General features: G+C 41.4%; 1 protein-coding gene and 3 non-coding genes across 4 annotated transcripts in view; 3 read left to right on the top strand and 1 right to left on the bottom strand.

Moving 5' to 3' along the window:
- Positions 1–9,718, bottom strand: part of sema4f (sema domain, immunoglobulin domain (Ig), transmembrane domain (TM) and short cytoplasmic domain, (semaphorin) 4F) — a 53,386-nt gene extending 43,668 nt beyond the window's left edge. The window contains exon 1 of the mRNA XM_044341637.1: positions 8,758–9,718. Within this exon, the coding sequence (XP_044197572.1) occupies positions 8,758–8,848 (91 nt within the window). The 5' untranslated portion in view covers positions 8,849–9,718. The remainder of the gene's footprint in view (positions 1–8,757) is intronic.
- A 4,764-nt stretch (positions 9,719–14,482) lies between these two features.
- Positions 14,483–14,554, top strand: trnaa-cgc. Its single transcript has one exon. It is a non-coding gene; the product is annotated as a tRNA-Ala (tRNA).
- Positions 14,555–21,044: 6,490 nt separating this feature from the next.
- Positions 21,045–21,116, top strand: trnaa-ugc. Its single transcript has one exon. It is a non-coding gene; the product is annotated as a tRNA-Ala (tRNA).
- Positions 21,117–21,383: 267 nt separating this feature from the next.
- On the top strand, positions 21,384–21,455 carry trnaa-cgc. Its single transcript has one exon. It is a non-coding gene; the product is annotated as a tRNA-Ala (tRNA).
- The last annotated feature ends 623 nt before the right edge of the window (positions 21,456–22,078 follow it).

Here is a 22,078-nt window from a genome sequence, read left to right as displayed (position 1 = left end):
GCGGAAAACAAGTCAGAGAGAGAGAAAACAACACAGTCGATGTGTGCTTTTTAAAATTGACCAATGCGCACACACACTCACACACACGCACACACACACACACACATACACAAAATATTGCCAGAGAAACTCTCTCCACAGCGGAAGACACTAACGATCAATAAACACAAAGTAGGAACAGCAGGGTGGCCCTTACTGTCAAGCTGTCTTTGTGTGTGTGTGTGTGTGTGTGTGTGTGTGTGTGTGTGTGTGTGTGTGTGTGTGTGTGTGTGCATATAAGGAAGAAATGGGCCTCATGGTTGTGTGCCAACCAAGACTGCCAAAAGACACACACAAAAAAGAGTGAGAGAGAAGGAGTGTAGAGAGGTGGTTTGATTTACTATGCTGCCAAAGAGAGAACGAGCTCTATACACTGAGAGGAAATAGATATCAGGGTTCATTATAGTACACACACACACACACACACACACACACACACACACAGTAGCTTCACACGTCTTATCAGTTTATCCTTTCTTTTTACAATATCCATTACTCAGCTTCTCTTTGAAGACTACTAGTGAGTGTGTGTGTGTCCGTGTCTGTGTGTGTGCCAGACAGGAGTCGCTATACTGATTTTTAAGACCAGGTCTGTTACCTTGATCATAGCAGGAGAGGTAACTTGCTCTGCTTGACACACCAAACCTGTGGTGTGTGTGTGTGTGTGTGTGTGTGTTTGTGTGTGTACGAACACACACTTTCTTTCCCAGCTTGCGCTTCATTGAACTGTAAATGAACTAATTGCCATCTACGCTGCATTTCTATTTTCTCTGGAACCGGTTGAACCACATGTCATGTTTACAACCGTAAACCAGCTGTACCTGATGGTCCAGTTCTGATGAAAGGTACAATGTCAGAGAAAATAGTGTTTAATTACCTGGGTGTCCCTTATATCTATTTTATTATCACCTGACTAATAGCGTCTATAAATATATGGAGGGTGGAACAAATAATTTATATCAAGTGTCTTAAAATAGCATGTAACTAATGAAGCAAGAGTAAACAGAGTTAGTTGTATTTGCTTGCACTGCATATGCAGTGAATTCAGACATGGCTGGATTAACCTGCTATGGGGGCCCGGGGCCAAAATGAGCTGCTAGGCCTCTTTTACCTCCCTGTTGTCCCTGCTCCCTGTGTGCAGCTTTCAGTGCTACCTGCCTTCAGATTTGCTGTGTGGTAATTTGATTAAAATAAAGTAACTTAGGAATATACAACATACTGCACAAAACTGAAATAATTAAGGGTTTAAAACTTGATACAGGGGCCCTCTGGAAGACGAGGCTTTCAATATCAGATGATAAAAAAGGAACCACTTTAACACCCTTGTCATGTTTGATGATATAGTGGTTTAGTGTTGCATATTCCCGAACACATTTACAATTAAATTAGCGCAAACTAATAGACACACAGTTAAGCCTGGAGCTTTCAGTGCCTGATTAGTTTCAACTGTTTCATTTGTGTATGACACGCTGCGGCGCGACGCATGTGTTGGCATAACCCCGGCACATCTATATTAATGATGTTATAATTGAATTCAACAAGCTTTTATGTCTATATTTTTACCCTGAAGTGAAAGTTAAAGGTAATGAGTATTGGACATTGCCACGGTTACGCCACTGTACATGTTCACTGGTAAAAAAAAACTATTTTTGCAGTTTTGAGTTTGCAGTGAATTTATCAGTGCTGTAAGAAAGCAGCAAAGTTGAAACTTGCGAGGCATTTCGCTCAGCGCTGGAACTCTGTAGTCTGCACACGGTGGCTTCTTGCAGCTTCCAACTGTCACTGAGAAGAAAAAAATGGCATCCGGCACAAATCTGGAATAAGCTGACTGCTCGCTACCGCCGGTGCAGTGCTGATGTGAGGAGTTTCACCACAAAATGATGAAGTGTCCAACATCTAAACAATGCAACACCTGCATCTGACACAAACAGTGAGACAACAACATGCAGCTTTGTTCATGTGGTTTTATATTTGATCTTGGCTGCTGCAGGCAGTATAGCATTCTGCTCAGGAGATGAGAGAGAGAGAGATGTGTGTGTGGGTATGTGGGGGGGGGGGGGGGGGTGAGGAGGAGGGGAGTTGTCCTTCCTTCCCTCCCACACTCCTCCCTTGCCCTAGTGCTGACACAGGTTCTGTAGAAAGAGCAAGACACAAAAACACACTCAAAGGCCATAGCCTTAAATGTAAACAATTCACCTTACAATCTCAATCACCTTAGTTTATATATTGATTTTATTGGATCAATCAACATCAATAATCATGTTATTTATGCAGCATGTAAAGTTTAGTGACAAAAGGTGACTTAAAAATAAGAAAAACACAAAAATTGTGTGTGAAACAGATGTAAAGATGGGTAAATAGATGGAAGGTGCCCTCAAATTCCTGTCTTTCTATTAATGAATGCACTAACCAAACGGAAGAGACACACACACACACACACACACACACACACACACAAAGAAAGGCCAGCAGACGACAGACAGACAGACTGACTGATCGACTGATGACTTTTGTTGATTCCAGACTTTCAATCAGCCACCAATTCTCAAAAGGACTGACTCATTGTGAAAGCAGATGTGTGACTGTGTGTGTGAGTTTGTGTGCGTGTGTGTGTGTGTGTTTGTGCGTGTGTGTGTGTGTGTGTGTGTGTGTGTGTGTGTGTGACCTCCAAGATGGTGACAGGTTAAGTGGATGCTGTCAGTGCCTCAACATGAACAAGGTGACCCAGCGTGACCTCTGACCTTGTCTTAAGACTATCAGTTCCTGTCAGTCTGGTTGGTTTTGTCCTGTCCAGACGGATCAATCGCACCTTTTTTCTCTCCGTCACATTTCATCAATAAGTAATAGTTTCTGTCCTTTTCCCCCAAAGCTTATCCGGTCCAATTTTAATTTTCCTACTTTCTCACTCCTTTCCGTTTTAATTTCACCCTCTCCTCTCTCCCTTTTCATCTATTTCACCCTCCTTCTCTAAAAATGTAACCATGTTCAACAACCATTAACTACTTTCTCTCTGTCCCTCCTTGTTCTCCTTTACTTCACCTTGTGCTGGTGAACGATAAGATCAATACTGATTAATATGACTGATGATTGGCCCCAGACACATTCTGCATTATTGAACAGCGTGGCCTCCCAGACAGGAAATAGTCCTCCAACTCATTCAAGATTTCATTGCGTGAAATAAAAGTTTAAATCCATAATGCCTCCGGGATTGTCTAAATTTGATTAAAATACTAAAAAGGCTGCGCTTAACTTGAAATTAAATAGAACAAGGAGTAGAAAAAAAAACTACAGCTTAAGTGTACCCTTCTGTGTCTAAATGATGAAAACTGTTCTCTATGAATTATAATTGGTTTCAACTTGCTTTCTATCAGATGGGATTTTCACGCAACAGAGGGCTAAAGAGGAGAGTGATGAGGGGAGAAAGGAGGGATGAATTCCAATGAGTTCATGATATATGCTTGAGCCGGGCACCGCAATCATTTCTACTTTCACACTCACATGCCCTCTCCGCTAAACCCTTCAAGACTTTAAATCAGGAATACTCAGCAGACTTTAGAAAAGTCTATCTCACGTCATGACACGGCACATTTTGCAAGATTTTTATGCACGCGGGAGTGAGAACTCAGCTGGAAGGGGCGAGGAATGGAGGAGGAAAAGAACAAGGATGGAGAACAATTCCTCCAACTCAACCTACAAAGTCAGTGTACCATAGCACTGACCTTTGAGTGTTTTGTGTTTAAACTGCACACAAGTTGGGGAACAGATAAACAGATGCAGAATTAGGACTGAGCGGGAGAAAAAAAAAAAAAAAAGCCACCAAAGAATCCCAATCATGAAAACGTGCTGGGAATGCTTGCGTAGACTGTGTGTGTGTGTGTGTGTGTGTGAGTGTGCGTGGCCTTTGACATCTGACTCGGATTGACCTTTACAATGACAAGCTCCAGTCACAGGAGTGCCTGTGTGGGCTGACCGTTCGCAAACAACGTGGGAGAGTTGCACGAACAACTATGTACGTGTTTACCGCTAATGTAATTCTCAGAATCAGAGACAATGCCAGCGCTTCATAGAGAACGCATTATGAGCGAAACGCGAGTGAGAAGCTAATGAACTTTGCTGACGAATGCAAGGAGGAGGGAGATTTTCTGTAGGTGGCTGATGACGGTTGGGAATTTGCTCCTCTCATCCCTCTTTCATTCATGTTCTCATTTCCTCTTTTTCACATTTAACTCTCTATTACTATTCTTTCTCTATTACTAAGCCTTCACATGAGTTTGCTATCGGCAAAAAAACCTGCTAACACTTTGTTTTAGCTTTAGTTTGAGGTTTAGCTTTAGCTTAGTCTCCTTTTCTCTGACGCTTTGTTTAGTGAAAAAGAGAGAACGGAGGATTTGGAAGATAACACATGAAGGATAATAGAAGGAAAGAAAACAGGGGATTTGGAAAAATAGGAAAAAAAAGAAGATGTAGCAACAGAAAGAGATGCTAAGTTTAAAGTCAGTTACTAACCGACAAGCATTGGTGGAAACTTTCAAACCAATTGAGGTATTCTTGAGAGAGTCTTATAGAGATAAAGATAGGAGGGCAGGTTTTAAAATGCCACATCTTTCCGTTATGCACTCAAGCTACAGACAGCAGAGAGCTGCAGCTTATCAGACAAAAATGAAGGAAGTGCTAAAAGCATTTCTGATGCTTCTTTCCATTCCCATGGTACCACTCAACCCCACTAGCGCCTATCAGCTACACTTAAGAAAGAGAGGGATGTGGGTTGGGAAGGAATGACAGAGAAAGAGAGAAAGCGAGAGAGAGAGAGAACGGGATGCAGGGATGAGAGAGAGGAAAGACTGTTCTCTTGTCTTTGCATAACCAAGACGTATTCCCTGGTGGGAGACAACAATGCAGCCTCCACACGAACACATAATCTAGTGTAGTCCGCATGTATTCTCAGAAGCACGGCCCGCTTCAGACAGTTTAATGTGGTTACACTCTTATTGCTATAATCCCCAGGCCTTTCTCTGATATGAAAACATTGCAATGATGAGGGTTTTGCACATCATGACCCGACCGCTGACCGACAAAGTAAAAGTCCCCTTGTCAACAAACCAACAAGAAGAGCAACCAAAGAACTTTACCTGAACTGTGGAGATCAGATTTGAATGCTTACTTTTTCCACACTAATCTCATTCAGTATGAAGCAGCAGTTTTACCTGGCAAGTAAAATACATAGACTAGACTATTGTAATGAAACTTACAGTATTTCTCAGTCTGCCTTGAATAGTCTTTTTTTTTTTTTTTTTACAAGGAACCACCATCCACTCCCACACAAACACATACTTCAAGGCTAGCCAAGTGCAAATGTTGGCACAAAAACAGAAAACTACAATAGAGCAATGAACGTTCCATCACTGAAAGCTAGTGGAGCGATAAATGTTTGAATAGAGATTCTGTTAAGCTCTTGTTGACTGCAAACAAAGAAAAAGTATAGTTTTGGTGAGCAGGCAGGCGGGCTGATCTGTTAACCAAGCAGGTGGTATTGTAGATGGACACTGGGTGGCCTTAAGAGCAACATGGTGCTCATTACGCTCATATACCTGCATTGTTTCTGACTTATCAAATTAGACATAGGTCCGCCCTCCCTCACTGTAAACGGATCCTGATCTGTGCAGTCGCTGCACCGCTGGGAGCCAGGCCCTCCCTTGTGTGCCGACACCCTAATGAGTTTCATGTGAGGAGCATTAAAACGGCTGCTAGACCACTGAAACTGACTGGCAGAGGGGCCACACTGTTCCCCTCACTACAGACACACACACAGAAACACAACGTAAAACCAACTAGAGTTTTGTTTAATACTTAAACACGGACATTATTTCCATTTCTGTAGACATTATATATTATAAAAACACTCATATAGCATCTTTAATAAACCACACCTTTAGATTAAACCTTTATGTGCAGTTGCTTTAGATGATCTCTTCTGTTTTAATATCTTTAAAGCTACTTATTAGAGAAGAGCAGTTTTATTTTGCAGCTCTAAATACATAAATGTACTTTATATAACTTATGTGTTTTGGCTTTTTTTTTGCCAAATGTTGTATCGTTCGTAAAAGCACAATCGTGACCGACTTAATAGGTTTGTTTGTAATTTCTTTAAATTAAAATCCCGCACTCTGATGGTAACTTCATTATGCAGTGTGTAATTTCAGCCGAGCAGTTTTATGACTTTCCCCCAAACACTTAACCAGAGAGCTGGAACAATTCCACATCAGTCTAATTGGCCGATCCACCATCTTACAAGCACAACAGATACAGATGTATCATAATATCAATGACGCAGTGAGACACGGACATCTTTCTGATGCAAGACGGATAGACAATATGGACCATAAGGTGTATGATACCATACATAAAATAAGAAAATATCTATAGCCACACTGGCAGCCAATTACACACCAGGAAATAAACTTCATGAACATTTGAACTTCTGGTGGTGCTAAATGAAAAGATGATGGGAATCACTTAAGCTATTAGAATTCATCCTCAGGAGACCATGAATGTCTGCCAGAGTCTTTTAGATGAGCTATAACTGAAAGCAGTGTGCATTAGCTTCAATGCTGGGCAGGTTGTCGCTTACTGTACATAGAAACCAAGCTTAACACACACAGACATAAACACACAAACACACATCACCTGACTACTTCTTCATAACAATAACAATGCCTTACATAAGAGGCTCTCCTCAGTAATCATAACACGCATGCAAACACAGAAGCATGCACACACGTAGACACACACCCTGGTGAGGATGGCAACTATTTTTAACTACTGGATGGAAATGTCCTTGTGACTTCCATGTTTCATGCATGTTTGCACACAGCGGGCAACACCTGTGTATCTAATTTGATAAACACTATAACGGAAAGACGATGCTACAGTAATAACAAAATATTGATGCATTTCTCTGTGGGGCATCGTATTTGAGTGTCTTCCGCTCTGTCTCACTCCGATTGCTGTTTGGCACTCGCTCCAACTGTACTAGTTGTGGGTCCGTCGTGCCACAGGCCACGGTTGCATAATGACACACGGAGACAGGCGGCTAACTTACAGACACTTCATTCATTCAGAGGATCAGCCTGATTCAGCAGCAAGAAGAAACTGCCTGAAGAACTCAGATGTAGGCTGATCACATATTTGAAGTGCAAAGGGTTAAAGCAGAGTGGACCAAAGCCCGTTAATACCATCAGGTGACCGGCTGGAGTACAGGCTAATGGACACACGGTGACGCAACCTTTAAATCTTTTCCTCCTCGCTGCATCTGGGTGTAAACAACATCACATGGTAGAGAGAGAGTCAGGGAGGACTAAGAGAAAATCATCAGACATAATAATGAAAAGGAAATGGAAGAAGGAAGAAAATGCAGGAGGAAAAAACAATAAGGTCAAATACACAAAAACAAACTGCAGTTATTATTCTGCATACAAAGAGAATACATTTAAAACATGCACAAACGGAGATACACAAACACTCACGCACATCACAATCCAATCTCCAAAGGGTCATAAAATAGCTCTGTATGACTATTGCTCCATAACCTTCTTATTATTTTGTTGTGATAGATGTCTCTTCTCATTTTATGCTCTCCATTTCAGCAGTCTGTCAGTTTCCAGAAAACAGGAAAGCTGGCGAGTCTGTGCCGATGACCCCGTCGGTCACAACACAAAGAGGCAGCCTGTTAAGAGAGCTGCGCTTGTCTTTCACTCACTTCGCCCCTTCCACATCTGTCTCTGGCTCGCTCTTTGCTCACCTCATCACTTTCTTACTCAACATATAGAGACACAAACAAAAATGCAATCACATAGAAGTCGTGGCATTGCATAATGGTCGTGAATAACATGATGCACACAGCCACTTTTCCAAGAAAGCCATGGCAAGTTTGGGTGGCAGGATCAGTTCAGAGACCCATCCTTCGTATCTATCATTCAGGCTCTTGCACCCACTCTGCTGAAGTGTCCCCTAAACAAGATGCTGAATCACTGCCGTCTTACAAAGCCGCTGACCTCTGCCCTCTCTCTAGAGGAGAGCAAAGGAAAAGACAAATTCCCTGCAGGCATCAATCCCTCCTGACTGAACTGTCCCTTTAAATTTGAAAGCCAGCTACGTGTTTGGATGAAGTAGCCCGGTCCTTCTGCCCAGTCTGTGCACTTGTTGTTGGCCTTAAGCAGAACAAGTCTGGCACCTGCTTGCTTCGCCAGCATCACCATTTATCAAAGCCACAATAAAGGCAGAAGGCAGCGATTTGGCACCGCGCCCCGAGCGCGTAAAGCAGCATTGGAGAGCAGAGGTCGACTCAAATGCAGGTTTAACTTTGGATAAAACGGTGGTTTGCTCTCAACACTGCCAAAGCTTACCAGACATCATTTTAGGGATACTCTTTAGGTTGTGCATATGGTTAAATTGTATGAGACAACACTGCAAACTATGTTGAAGTTGCTCCAGCCTCATATACCTCGCGAGGTTGTTTTGGTGCCCGTTTTATCATCATCATCATTTTCTTTGCCAAAAGACACTGAAGAGACGCAAAGAACAGCCGATCAAACGGAGAGAAGTTCTTTCAATAGAGAAAAATATCGGCTTTTTTATCACATTAGCTTTAATCATGACTATTAATCACCAATATTGTCGTCATGAGTTTTTGTTGTCCTCTACCATGCTGGGTGCACTCACCTCCCAGTCCGCTCAAAGTCGCTGCCCGGGAGACTCCGGAGAGCAGACAGCACACCGAGAGCAGGATCCACATCGCACCGCCAGGAGTCATCCTGATTCGACTCCTGTCCTGGTCCGGGAGAGAGGTGGAGGTCCGCCCGATCTAGATTTCAACACCAAAGTCCACGCGTGGTTTCAGCTGCGACGCATCCTGATCTCGATCCGCTTCTCTGAGTTCTCTCAAAAATGCGCAGGGCTCGGTCCAAGATAAGGACAAAAAAAATAATAAGTTGGGGGTGATTACTTCTGAATGCAACAATGCTTGTTAAAATATTTTATTCTGTTTTGCTATCACAGGTTACTCTTTTCCCGGAGCTACAGCCTGCACAAAGCGCGCAGAAATGCAAGCATCCGCTCAGTGCAAATGACGGTTTTATTAGGCTACCCACTAAAGAAAAGCGACACAGTGAGAAGCAGAAAATACATTATTCTACTAATATTTGTGATGTATTGCAGTCACAAACTGTGTGTCAAAGTAATCCAAAGTAGCGTCTTCTCGTGCAGGAATAATGTCCGGTGTCCTGGGCTATAATAAGCTGAAGCCTCGCTCTTATCCCCGGTCCCCGGTGTCGCCAAGCCTGTCCCGCTGCTGGAAAACAAACCTCCGCTCGCCTTATGCTTCAAATTCTTTGAGGAAATTAAAACAAGAAAAAGACGTTCAAGTCCGTGAATAAAAAAACAAAATCCTGCAGCGCGCGCTGTGTCGGTGAGGCTCGAGCGCACGAACGGGTGCTCAGTGGTATGGAGGCTGGTGGCGGTTTCCAGGATCGCTGAGTAGAAGCCAAACCGCCCCGCCCCGCCCTATGGAAAAGGCAAAGAGGGGACACAACAGGTAGAGGATGATGTCAGGCAGGTGCAGTCCTGGTATATGTGTGCTTGAACATATTGACTTTGACTAATTTTCTTCGGAGAGAGCAATAAAGAGAGCAATAAATATCCAACTTCCGCAGAAATTTGTTTGGAAGGTTCTGTAGAATTAAGATTTTATTGCATTTGTGGGAATACCATCAGGGATTAATCATTGTTTGAAAATAAGATAAAAGCTTTTAGTGGTGAGAGTGAAACCAGTCATTACAATATTCATTTTTGGAGTGTACTGACTACATTTGTGAAACTACAAACTGTGGATTATATGTGTAATAGAACTAGACTGGTAAGTAGACTTATTGCTAATATAGTATATTGTTTTGGTGTATTTTCAACTATAAAATGTTCTGTACTAAATCCACTCTCGTCAGGCTGTAATGTGTAATAAAAGCTGATTTGTTCACTTACTTCTGAATAGGATCAGTCTGATTCTGAGTCTGATCAAATGCTTTACACAAGGTTTCCCAACACTGAACTGAATGACCCTTCATTTATCACTATTGTTGAAATATTTTAACCCAAGTCCATGTGAGAGGGAAAGGGCTTACAAATATTTCGAAATTGCATTTTGGATAAAAATGTATTTCCTTTCCAGTGATTATGAACAAAAAGGTAGAGTACATGAGTGTATGTTTCACATTATTTGTCCATTAAATGTCCATTTAAAGAATGCACATTTGAGAAGCAGTTTTAACTGCTCCTGGGGTCTGCTGTTTCTTAATCCACCTATCAATCATCTGACATCACGGGGGAGGTGGAGCCTTTTAAGATTAAACAGTAGTTGTGAGGTCAATGGTCTGCAGGCTTTAACCACTCTAATAATCCACAGAGAGGTTGTTTTCTGCAACAATAAACTGCAGCTTCTTCACTCTGGAAGTTGCACAAGTATGTGTTGTAATTTTAATATTTTTTGATTAATCATGCAGCAGGCATGACTGCAATACTGAAAACATATACACTCTCTTTTTTCCCGCTCTGTCTCTTTCTCCCAGGAGGAGAACAGTATGGCTAGCGATGCTGACGGACCGATTTCACGGGGCGGGGGTGCAGACATGTACCCCGACTCAGGGGACAAAAGGGAGGGGTCACAGAGGAGCCCGGATTAAAGGATTTGGTAGACGAAGAGAGGGAAGGAGGAGGAGAACTGGGGTCAGAGGTGAGGGAGCGTCCATAAAGAAAAGCCAAAAGGAGCTAAGAAGTGAACGGCGCCGTCTCTAATCGAGCCTGATTAAGCTCACGCTGTGCGCGTCTCATCTTTACGCTGCCAGTGACTTTTAAATGACTCGACATTGCTGAGTGTCACAATGAATGTCTTCATCGGTGACAGTTGCAACGACCGTTGAGGCTGAGGGCACTTTAGGAAACCCCACCCTGCCTTTCACCCGTGACTTTTGGGTGGTTAGTATATTCATCACTGTCAGCGTGGAGGTCCAGATCCATGTGTGGGTCACTGTTTAAACTGATTGCAGTGCATCTGGGATGAAGCAAATGAAGAGAGCGATAGTGCTTAGATTCAGAGATAACGAATGCTGTATGTAGAAAACAGTTCAATTCCTGCACACAAGCTTCACTGCTGCCCCCTTTTGGACAGGTAAAGAAAGTGCTAAAAAATGATAACTGATAATCCAGACTCTTCTTTACATGTTTCACAAAAAATATACAGAGTATATGGGTGGGTTCTTCCAGATATCAGTAAACAAGGTGGTGAGATAAGCAGACAAAGAGAGCAGCACAAGCACAGTCAGAATGATTGAAGCCTTCAAACCAGTCTGCACACATTGGTTCAAATTGAAGCACAAATTTGCATAAATTGGGTGTACAGATTGGCATAAATTAGCCAGGAGCACCAACCAGAGAGGAGTATGGCCTTAAAGGGATTGCCACGGCTGCTTATCTGTCCCCGCACATTAATATTCAGACCCTGATGTAAGGAAGCTGCAATCCGTGACCCTGCACTCCTTTGGCTAATGTGTGTGTGTCCGTGTGCATGCCTGTTTATGCACTGTCACAAGTCTGTAAATGTGTCTTTGTGTGTGTACAGTATTGTATGTGTGCGCACGCTTGCGTGTACATGTGTGCACATATTTGTACAAATTTTTGAGCGTATGTGTGTCAGCCGAGACCAGACGCCGGGTTAGGCCAATGGTTTTTTTTTTTATGTGTGTATTTGTGTCTGCATGAGCATGTATATGTGTGTGTGACTAATGGTTCAGGACCACTGGTTGAGCTGGAGGGATTGTTATGGGTGAAGAGGATGACGGAAAGGAAAATCAGACAGAGAGAAAAGATGGAGAGAGACAGACAAGTCGCCTCCTCCAGCAAATGTAATTATATGGCTCGGAATCACAGAGTGAGCTGCTGCTTGATCAGCTTTAGGCCAGGCAAACACACACACACACACACACACACACGACCTTGTCCATGGACATCAGGACAGACGGAGGAGCGGTGACTTTGTTCGAAAAGATGAATGTAAGGCGTGTTAGGGAGTAATCTTTCATTCAGTCTAGCAACACGGTGACCGATCTATTTGCTGGGTTAGTTAGTAAAGCATGCAGTCATGGTTTTTAATTCTGTTCCACCACTTATTCAGTAATAGCATGTGTTTTAAGTGTGTGTGTGTGTGTGTGTGTGTGTGTGTGTGTGAGAGAGAGAGAGAGAGAGAGAGAGAGAGAGGGAGGGATTGGAGAGGGGTGTGGGGGTCACAAAAGGCTGGGGACTTCTGCCCCTGAGGAGCAAACGGGCCACATGCGCACACACACATACACACACACACACACACACACACACACACACAGAAACACTCATTTACTTAACAGCTTTCATTTCCCTAATTAAACGCCAGACCAAGATATAGTGCTGCCTGAGTTTCTGTCTTCCTATCTCTCTCTCTCTCTCTCTTTCTTTTTGCCCCCTCCAACCTCTCTCACCCCCAGGTCCCTGTCTCCCATTACACTTTCCACCTCTCGTGCTGCACCTGCGCACATTTTCCCCGCCCTCCCTCTGTCTGAATTTATCAATAAAGCTGTCAATCTAAGGGCATACATAAAAACACAGGGTAGAAATCTAGTGCTGAATGTAAGCATTTCTCCCAGAATGCCTGACTAAAACAGATTACAAGACGAGCGTGGGGACAATCCCCACCCTGTGTGATATCCCCCGCTGGTGGTTGTATCACAGCTGTTGCCAACTGATTTACCCCCCATCCCTCACCTCTGCTGAGGAGGAAATGGAACAAACGGCCCAAAACCTTTTCCACTAATCCCTCAACAATGGATTCTGCTGTTTTATTGAGGACAGAGATGGAGGGGACTCAGGCAGTGGGTTTGAACTGTTTTACTAAGCCCAGGTAAGCCTGGAGAATTGGATCAACGCTCAAGTTCAAGCATTTAATTAGCTTCATTCCACCCAAATGATCCATGAAGGCATGTACTTTTGTCCAGGTTACACATAATACACTGAAATATTAACCTGCCACCAGAGGGTTGGAAAACTGAACAATGTGTGATATCGCAAAGTGGATGATAAGCAGATAAATCTGCGAATTGGTCATATTTACTTCATTTGTGTAACCAATAAATGGAGAGGGATTCAACTATTCCTGCACAGAAAGGTGATGCTATTAACACCATCTCCACTCCTTTTTTTAATAAAGGCTGAATTATAAAACTACATTTCACAGACACAGGGGGATGTAGCTCAGTTTTAGAGCGCTTGCTTTGCATATATGAGGTCTTGAGTTAAATCCACAGCCTCTCCACCTCTTATCCACAATGGAGCAAAGCGCTGGTCCTTCCAGTTTAGCTGATGGTCTCCCTTGGATCTCTGAATATTAAAAGAAACACAATATTTGAAAATGCTTTACGTAAAGGCTTTCATTAAACACCTCCTTCCACTACCTCAAGAGGAATACAGAGAGATATAACCAAAAGGAGGAGCTCCTCTAGCATATAAAATGACAACTTTAAATCTACAATGCTTTTTGGCAGCAATAGCCTTCAACAGGCTTAGTTTTTTCCCGGTTGTCCTCCAACTGAATTTTTCATTTACCAGATGCACAGTGGCTTTATGAATGTGTATACAGTAAATAAAACAGAAGAATGCTGTATAATATCATTTTATCTTTATTTTTAACCCATGCTATCTGCATGGCTCTTGGTATGGCAATGTCAGTCACCAGGTTAGTCTGTCCACTACTTTGGTGCAGGCTGAAATATCTCAACAACCATTGGATGGATTGACGTTGGTGATCCCCTGACTTTTCCTCTAGTGCTACCAGTGTGTTAAAGTTTTTACTTATCCAGCAATATATTTCACCATCTACTGGTTGGATTGGCACACAGTTTTGTACGGAGGTTCATTGTTCCCTGACGAAGAATCCTGATGACTTTGTTGATCCCTTCACTTTTTTTCTAGCGCCACCATGAGGTTGACATTGGTAGTTTCAATGTCTTGACAGCTAGTGGTTGGATTGCCATGAAATTTTGGTTACACATTGCTGTTGTTGTTGTTGCCCTTGTTCATCCATTCATGTTCTTTGCTGGAGGTCATTGCACCCGCCAAGAAATAGACACGGCAAATAACATCTAACTCTTGGCAAAAAAGCGTTTCCCAAAATTCCAAACTATTCCTTTAAAAACCATGAACAATCTGAACAATGAAACATTTGACACAGTAATTATAAGCAGATGAATCAGTGGATCTATCATATTACCCAACTTATTTTTTAATGATTAGTAATCAATACAGGGACATTGATGCTGCCCCTCCTGCTTCTTCAGATAAAGTCAGAATTAGAAAACAAAGCCAGTTCACAAGCGGGGATGTAGCTCAGTGGTAGAGCGCATGCTTCGCATGTATGAGGTCCTGGGTTCAATCCCCAGCATCTCCACTTCTTATCAACGGATAAGGACTGAAGTAAAGCAGGAATCCTATCCAGATGGGTAATAATGTCCTCCTTTGGGTCACACAACATACTACATGTACTATCCAAGTGTCTCTAATGAAAACAAATCTGAACCTTAAGAGTCCAGTTTGCCAGCTCTTGCAAAGAAAATGATAAATCCATCTTTTGTTATGGATGCAGAAGCTTTCATCAGGCTTAGTTGTCCCTCAGTTGTTCTCCAACTCCAACTGATTTTTAGTGATAGACACGCTGTAGCACTGAATACAGCAAATGCAAGACAAGAGTCATGTGTAATGTCATTTTATCTTACACTTTACTCAACTGTCCACCTCTTTCTTTCCCACTCCTCTAATTTGTCCTCACAAACCCTTTCTTTAAGAAAATCAGAAAACAGGGGAGATGAAAATGAAGAGAAGATGAAGAGTGTGCAGGAAAAACAAATATCAACAATAGTTACGATAGTGAGAAATAGCAATAATATCTCCAAAATATATTTTCCTCAACAGTAAGACCAGGAAGAATTTGAAATCATTGCTGTTTTTTTACCTCCATGCAGAAATGAGATGACTGTTCACTTCATGGTGCTCCCATGAGTCCTTTCATTCTGTAATACAGGTGTGTCACATGAATGTCATATTAGATGTAACATGATTAAAAGCTACCAAAAAATCCCTCATATGAGCCTGTGGTTTTAAATCCACGATGAATAAATTGCAGCATTAAACTGTCAACTTGTTTCAATGTGACATGAACACAAGATCCAATTCATAGACCACCACAGCCAAAGAAACAAAGCAAATGTCCTCAAGTCATTTAGCAGCAGTGCAGCATAGATGCATGTTGGGAGACTTAAACTCCACCTGCTGAGGTGTTGCAACACAATGCTTGGCAGAGGAAACAAAGTCTTCTTGCGTCATCACATAGAGTATGTTTGGTATGCTTTGTGTTTTGTAATATTTTTCTGCAGTAACCTACATTAGTGTTCTCTAGGGGGCGTCCTATATGAGATTCGAGCACTCACACATATGTTTCTCTGTGATTCCGTTTGTTACTCCGCGGGAGTGCTGAGGTCAAAAGGCTACTCATTTCTGTGAGGTTTAACAGTCTGGTCATTTGCCACAACTGGCCCAATGGAAGAGAGACAGCTAACACTAGGTAGACCGTTTCTTGTCTATAAACGCACCGCACTAAATGTGCAGAAAGCGTTGAAATAATGAATGTCTTGTTAGAATCAGTGCAAGTTCATTAGCAACACTAGCAAACTAGGCTAGCTTCCACTTTCCGACAATATCACAAGTCATCCCAATTGTTGAATGTTTTAAAGGGACATCGCAAATCATTAACAACTGATAACCAAGTGAGGAAACTTCAAATTTCAGCTCGACTTCAACACAAGTGTCTAATATTGAGCACATGTTTGCAGGCATGATTGAAATTCTTGCCGTCGTGGGGGAGAACTGTGTGCTATCCATCCCCGTGCTGTGAATTAAAGATGTTCAAACAATGCTAACCAATCAATTATTTACATGTCATTCACACACATACACAAGCACAATCAAGCCATATGAACGCACACAGACACCCACATAGACACAGCATACCCTATTAAAACCCCTTGTCTAATTAAAGGGATCATTTCAGCTATAATTAGCTTGTGAAGCTGTGGCAGAGTCATTCTTTAGCGTGAGCTGAAATAAAATCATTAGCTTCATCCTTCAAAGAAGCAGGAGGTGCTTAAGACACACATGCTGCTATTCGACAAAGGCTGGTCACTTAAATTGAGTAATGTATGCTGATGTGCTGAGATCATCACTTTCATGTGAGGGTGCACATCACAATGTTTCAATACAATCTGAGTGAGGTAATATTTCCAGATGAACCATTATTTTTCTGGAGGGCTAACCAGCAGAAAATACGCCCATAAAGCTCAAGAACTACATGCACATCCATCCTGTTGTGACTATAATGATAGAGTACTGTTGATTATCCAGCATCAGTCTCCTTATGGCAAACTAAGAAAGGTAAAATGTAATTACCCGGTGTTGCTCTAACCTAATTCCTTATGTGTGAAATTCTGGTAGATTGATTCCACAGCAGATGGTGTTATCAATTATTGAGCCTGTGAAGACAGCACTGCCCTCAATCAGATTAAGTAGATTATGCCAACATCAACTCCCTTATGATCCAGACTCTGTTTCTTAGATCAACATTAAGATGCACCCCCTCAACACTGCCTCCTTCGCTCCTCTTTTAAACAGTGTCAATCCTATTTTCCCTCTTGTGACTGGGATCCATCTATCTGTCTATCTATCTAAAGGATGCTCTTCTCACTACTCGTTAGCATCCCCTGGGTGTATTTGTGTGTGTTTAATGTATGCAATTTTCAAATCTGACCTAAATACGCCACCCGTTGAGCTCTCTAAATGTTATTCGACTTTATACCATGATGGAGCCACTGCCAACGTTCTAGGCGTTCCACCCAGCCCAATGCAAATGTCCCCTTAATCCTGTTAACCCACTCTAACTGTGTGGAGAAGCAGAGAGAGTAGGAGAGAGCCCGGGGCAAGTACGACATTGTACCCCTCCATCCCGCTGAGATCTAATTGAAGAAACAAGTGCTCGGTACAAAGTAAAGCTCCTCATCTCACTGTGACATTAATACATGACTAGTGTAAGAAAAAAAAAACCCTTGGTGATCTGCAGCATATAAATCTGAAAAACAGGATTGTGAATGTGTGGGTGCAAAGAAAGAGGAAGCAAATTTTTATCACCAGCTTACATTATGTTCAACTGAGTCTGTCCTCCCAAGAAAATGTCAGTCGCCAAAAACAACCTATAGATGCCATCTAGCAGCCGTAGTAATTTGGACCCAGAGAATTGGTGCAGTTCAGATGATGTCTATATAAGGTGACAAATTTCCATATTCGGAGATGGCGTGTTGGGTGGCTGGCTAGATCTACTGTATGTTGGGTATTGGTTAGCACTGTTGCTTCACAGTAATAACCTGGTTCAAAATAAATGTTATGGACAACTTTCTGTTAATTTGTACAATTTGTTGCTTTGGAAAAATTGTCTGCCAAATGAGTGTTATAATGTTATACTAAATGTACAGTGGTGTTTGCATTTTCAAGATACCTCATTTGGTTGTGCAAATAACACAGCAAAACCTGTTAAAACAGAGGTTTGCTTGGTTGGTTGGTTGGTTGGTTGTTTGGTTGTTTGGTTGGTTGATCACTTGGTTGGGTGTACAAAGGGTCTGAATTTGACATTGCAGACCACTGCTTACATCCTGTGTGTCCTTACAACCAACATTGGTTAATTTTAACCATGATCTCAATCTTTTCCCAAACTAAACCAAATAATTTGGGGGTTTTTAATGGTATCCACACACCCTTGATTTCTGCCTGGCTCCTTCCAGTAAGAATATTTTTTTAAAAAGCAATGTGGGAAATGGGGACTAGATGATGGGCCAACATTTGTACAGGGGATTGACGATGTGGTATGTGACCACCCAGAAGATCACAGAGGTCTGCAAATGAAATTGTCTTGGCTACAGTTGAGGAAGGGACACAGAATTCAGCTTAACTCACCTTTCAATTCCATGAAAGCTAGTTTTGAGTACAAAAAGGTGATTTTCACACAATATTGTTGGTAAAAAATCAGTTGTACTGTATTAACATAACACACCAACAAGTATCAATGTGATTAAATGTATGGTACAAAAACCCCCAAATGTTTTAAAGTTCCTCATTAGCCAAAATCTGTATTTTCCCCTATGCTATGGTTGATTAGCAGAGGTTTTCCTTTTATGTGTGTGTTTTTTAACAAGGTTACGTTCCCATCATTCCTCCATGGTAAATTTCAACCCATAATCAATGTCAGATATGTGTGTGAGGTGTTAGTGTGGGTCAGCAGAGGGTAATATGAGACAAGCTGTTTACTTATAGATTTGTAGCATGTGAGGTGATCGGGGTCGTCGTTTCTTAATGATAAAATCTGACCTCTGAAAGGATAAGACGGTGTTGCTATTGTGTGCTAAGCTGTTCTTGACAACATGTTTTGATCCTCACCCAGCTGTCTTAATTGGAAAAAAAGAGTGAGGGCTGGTTATCTGGTTATCATTAGCAGCAGTTTGAGGGTCTATATTCTTTATAATAAGAATAAATGTGAATTTCAGGGAGAAATGACATTCAAGTTACGTCACCATAGATTTCACGGTAGATTTTCATTGCGGAAACATGCTCGTAAGCACAGTCCCCAGTGCTGGGAGATAAACTGCTGTGGGCAGCTGATAGCAGAGAGATTTAAACCTTTTACAGTCAACACTACTACACTTTTTGACTCTGGCTGGGATTGCCTCTGTCGGCTTTATCACTGTGCTGCAATGTGGGCCTGAGCAGATGTGGAATATCCCCATTTCAGAGGCAAGAGTTGCTTTGCTGAAAATGTTCAAGGCCTTTCAGTGTCAAAGCATTTATTGTTTGAGGGAGAAGAAAGCTTTGGTTATACTGGAGTCAGGGCTGTGAAACAGTACAGAATCCAGCTTCAGTATATCAAGTCTGATACCGAGGCCAATTTTTTCCCACTGACCCGTGTTTATATTCTTCCCAGAGCTGAAAAAAATTAATTTAGCCCTATCATATATCTCTGTTCATCCTCAGCTTGATTTTTTACACATTTTTACAAAAAATCAAAATGGTTAATATAGCAAATACTTTTCACATATGTTCTTTGCTTATATCCATTCAAATACAATGTCATGTTACAACTCAGGAGTACAAGTGAGAAAAAAGGCATCAGCACTTTAAGCCTTGCACACTCATTTACAAGAAAAATTGCATTGCAGTCAGACTGTGCAAGATCACATTGGAATAATTACAGCACACAGTAGCCGGTGTTGAAAGGATAAGAGATTATAATTACATGGAGGAAACTGATTATTTCATTCAGCTGATTCATGGGTTGATTACACAGATTAGACTGCACTATAGATCACTGATGAAATAATTCACTGTGCATATGTGCGTCTGTCTACAGTCACAATAGTCCTCCATCTCACATGTTAAATGCTGTGAGTTAGAATCATCTCCAGAACTGCAAATATGGTCCAAACCAACAGTAATTTTGCAGGAAAACATGTATGTAGGCTTCTGTTTGTCTTGTTTAACATAAACATGAATATCATTAAGTCACTACGGAGAGTACATAAGTGCACTGGAAACGGAATACACACTGCGTATGTTAGCTCTTTAATGTTGTTTGACTGAAAATGTTACTTGCCCTATTTACTGTAACATACAAGCTCATTAAAATGTATTAATATTTTTTATGTGGATACCCAACTGAATTTTACAGTCAAGTAGCACTTAATTATATTTTGTACAGTTTTTTTTACTTATTGAAAAATGACCTCAATCTGCAGGAAAACAAAACTTTTGTATACGTCATACAATGAATTGAAAGTAGCATTATGGAGTAGCATTCACTGTAGTAAAAATATATTTACTGAAGACGACACCCAAAATTGAACCTACCACCAGAAAGTTAAAGGTGCCCTGTGGAGTTTTTGACCACTAGTAGTGCGATGGACCAACGTTTTACGAGAGGGTCCGCGTTTAGTTTGTATCCAGCATACGCACACGGACATGGGTGAGGCAAGGCACATTCTTGTTGCTTGTTTCATTTTATTTCACTGATTGATGGTTAGTGGTGGTGAGGCATAGAAATGTGCCCATACAGGATGTGAAGAAGAAAACTACTAGCTAGAAAACACTGGACTGTTTCAAATATTCAAAAAAATTGATAAGGAGGAAGAAAATGGATTAAACATGTTTGGTAGACCTCAAGGATACATACAATGCTTTTAGTGAGAAACACTGACACTTAACATAACTTTTGTTAAACTCCACAGGGCACCTTTAATCTAATAGTCTATGAACAATATTAAAGGGGACATATTCTGCATATTTCCAAGCCTATATTTTTATTCTGGGGCTCTACTGGAATATCTTTGCATGATTTACAGTTCACAAAAACATATAAAAAATCTCATATTTATATAATAGTATATAAATGACAGAAAATCACAAAAAGCATATGTCCCCTTTGACTGTAGCAAAGTGCATTATAATTCAATGAGATGTGGAATCTGGCACATTTCACCACATATTTTTAAGTGATCAAGCAATAAATGGAGAAAAGGTGGTGACGTTCATACCATCCCGCCTGCTTCTTCAAGTAAAGGCTCCACTATCTCCACTTTTTATCTACTGTGGTATGGCACAAGGCACTTTCCAAACTGAGTAATGTTCTCAGTTGAGTTACACAAATCAAGGATGCTTTATGTAAATAATACATTTGAATAAACCTGATATAATCAGAATAACAAAATTCAGGTGCTCTGAAAGGCTATGACGTTTATACGCCAGCGCATTCTTTGAATAAAATCTTAATAATAAAACTAATTTTTGACAGAGGGGATGTAGCTCAGTGGTAGAGCGCATGCTTTGCATGTATGAGGTCCTGGGTTCAATCCCCAGCATCTCCATATTTTATCTACAACGGAGCAAAGCAGGAATCTTTCCACAGTGGGTGATGCTCTCGTTTGGGTAAATTCTACACGATACACCTTGTTCAAGGATGCTTCATGTAAAGTGTTCACAAAAAATCAGGTGTAGCCTTGCCATATCTCTAAAATGATTAAACCTGACGGAACCAAAAGTACCAATTTCAGCTGCTCTTTAAGTTTATAACATTTTACCTCTGTGTCTTCTTTGAATAAAGCCTTAATAATAAAACAACAACCTTTAACAGAGGGGATGTAGCTCAGTGGTAGAGCGCATGCTTCGCATGTATGAGGTCCTGGGTTCAATCCCCAGCATCTCCACCTCTTATCTACAATGGAGCAAATCACATGTCTTTCCACAGTGGGTGATGCTCTTGGTTGGGTCACCAAATTCACAACACATTGTTCAAAGGTGCTTTATGTAAAAGTATTCACCAAGAAAACAGTTATACCCTTGTGTTGCCTTGAAGGTGAATGTCTGCTGCTCTCACACAGAAAAATGTGATTTTCTTTTCTTGAATTTTCAGCTGCAGTAACCTTCACCAGTGTTAAACGACCCCCGTTGTCCTCCAACTTGAATTTTTCATCCACTGTATATACTGTGGCATGATGAATACATATACAGTTATACAAAACATACAGGTTCTATTTAATGTCATTTTATCTTAACCTTTACTTATATCCATCTCCTTCTTATTTGTCCCTGCGAGCCCTTTCCTTAAGCAAACAGACAACAGTGGGCGAGATGAAATGAAGGAGGTAATAAGAAGGGGGTTGAGACTGAAGAAAGAGGTAGAAGGGGGCGAGCAAGGAGAGGGGGGGTGGAATAAGGACTAGAGTGCTTTGTTGTGTGTTATGTGTGTTGAGAATATAATAAAATTGCATCTATTACTAAAAGACATGGTTCAATAATCAGCATATGAATATGGATTAATAATTTCATC

The sequence above is a fragment of the Thunnus albacares genome, chromosome 22, assembly GCF_914725855.1.
Source record: "Thunnus albacares chromosome 22, fThuAlb1.1, whole genome shotgun sequence".
Taxonomy (NCBI): Eukaryota; Metazoa; Chordata; class Actinopteri; order Scombriformes; family Scombridae; genus Thunnus; species Thunnus albacares.
This window is presented reverse-complemented; position numbering and strand designations above follow the sequence as displayed.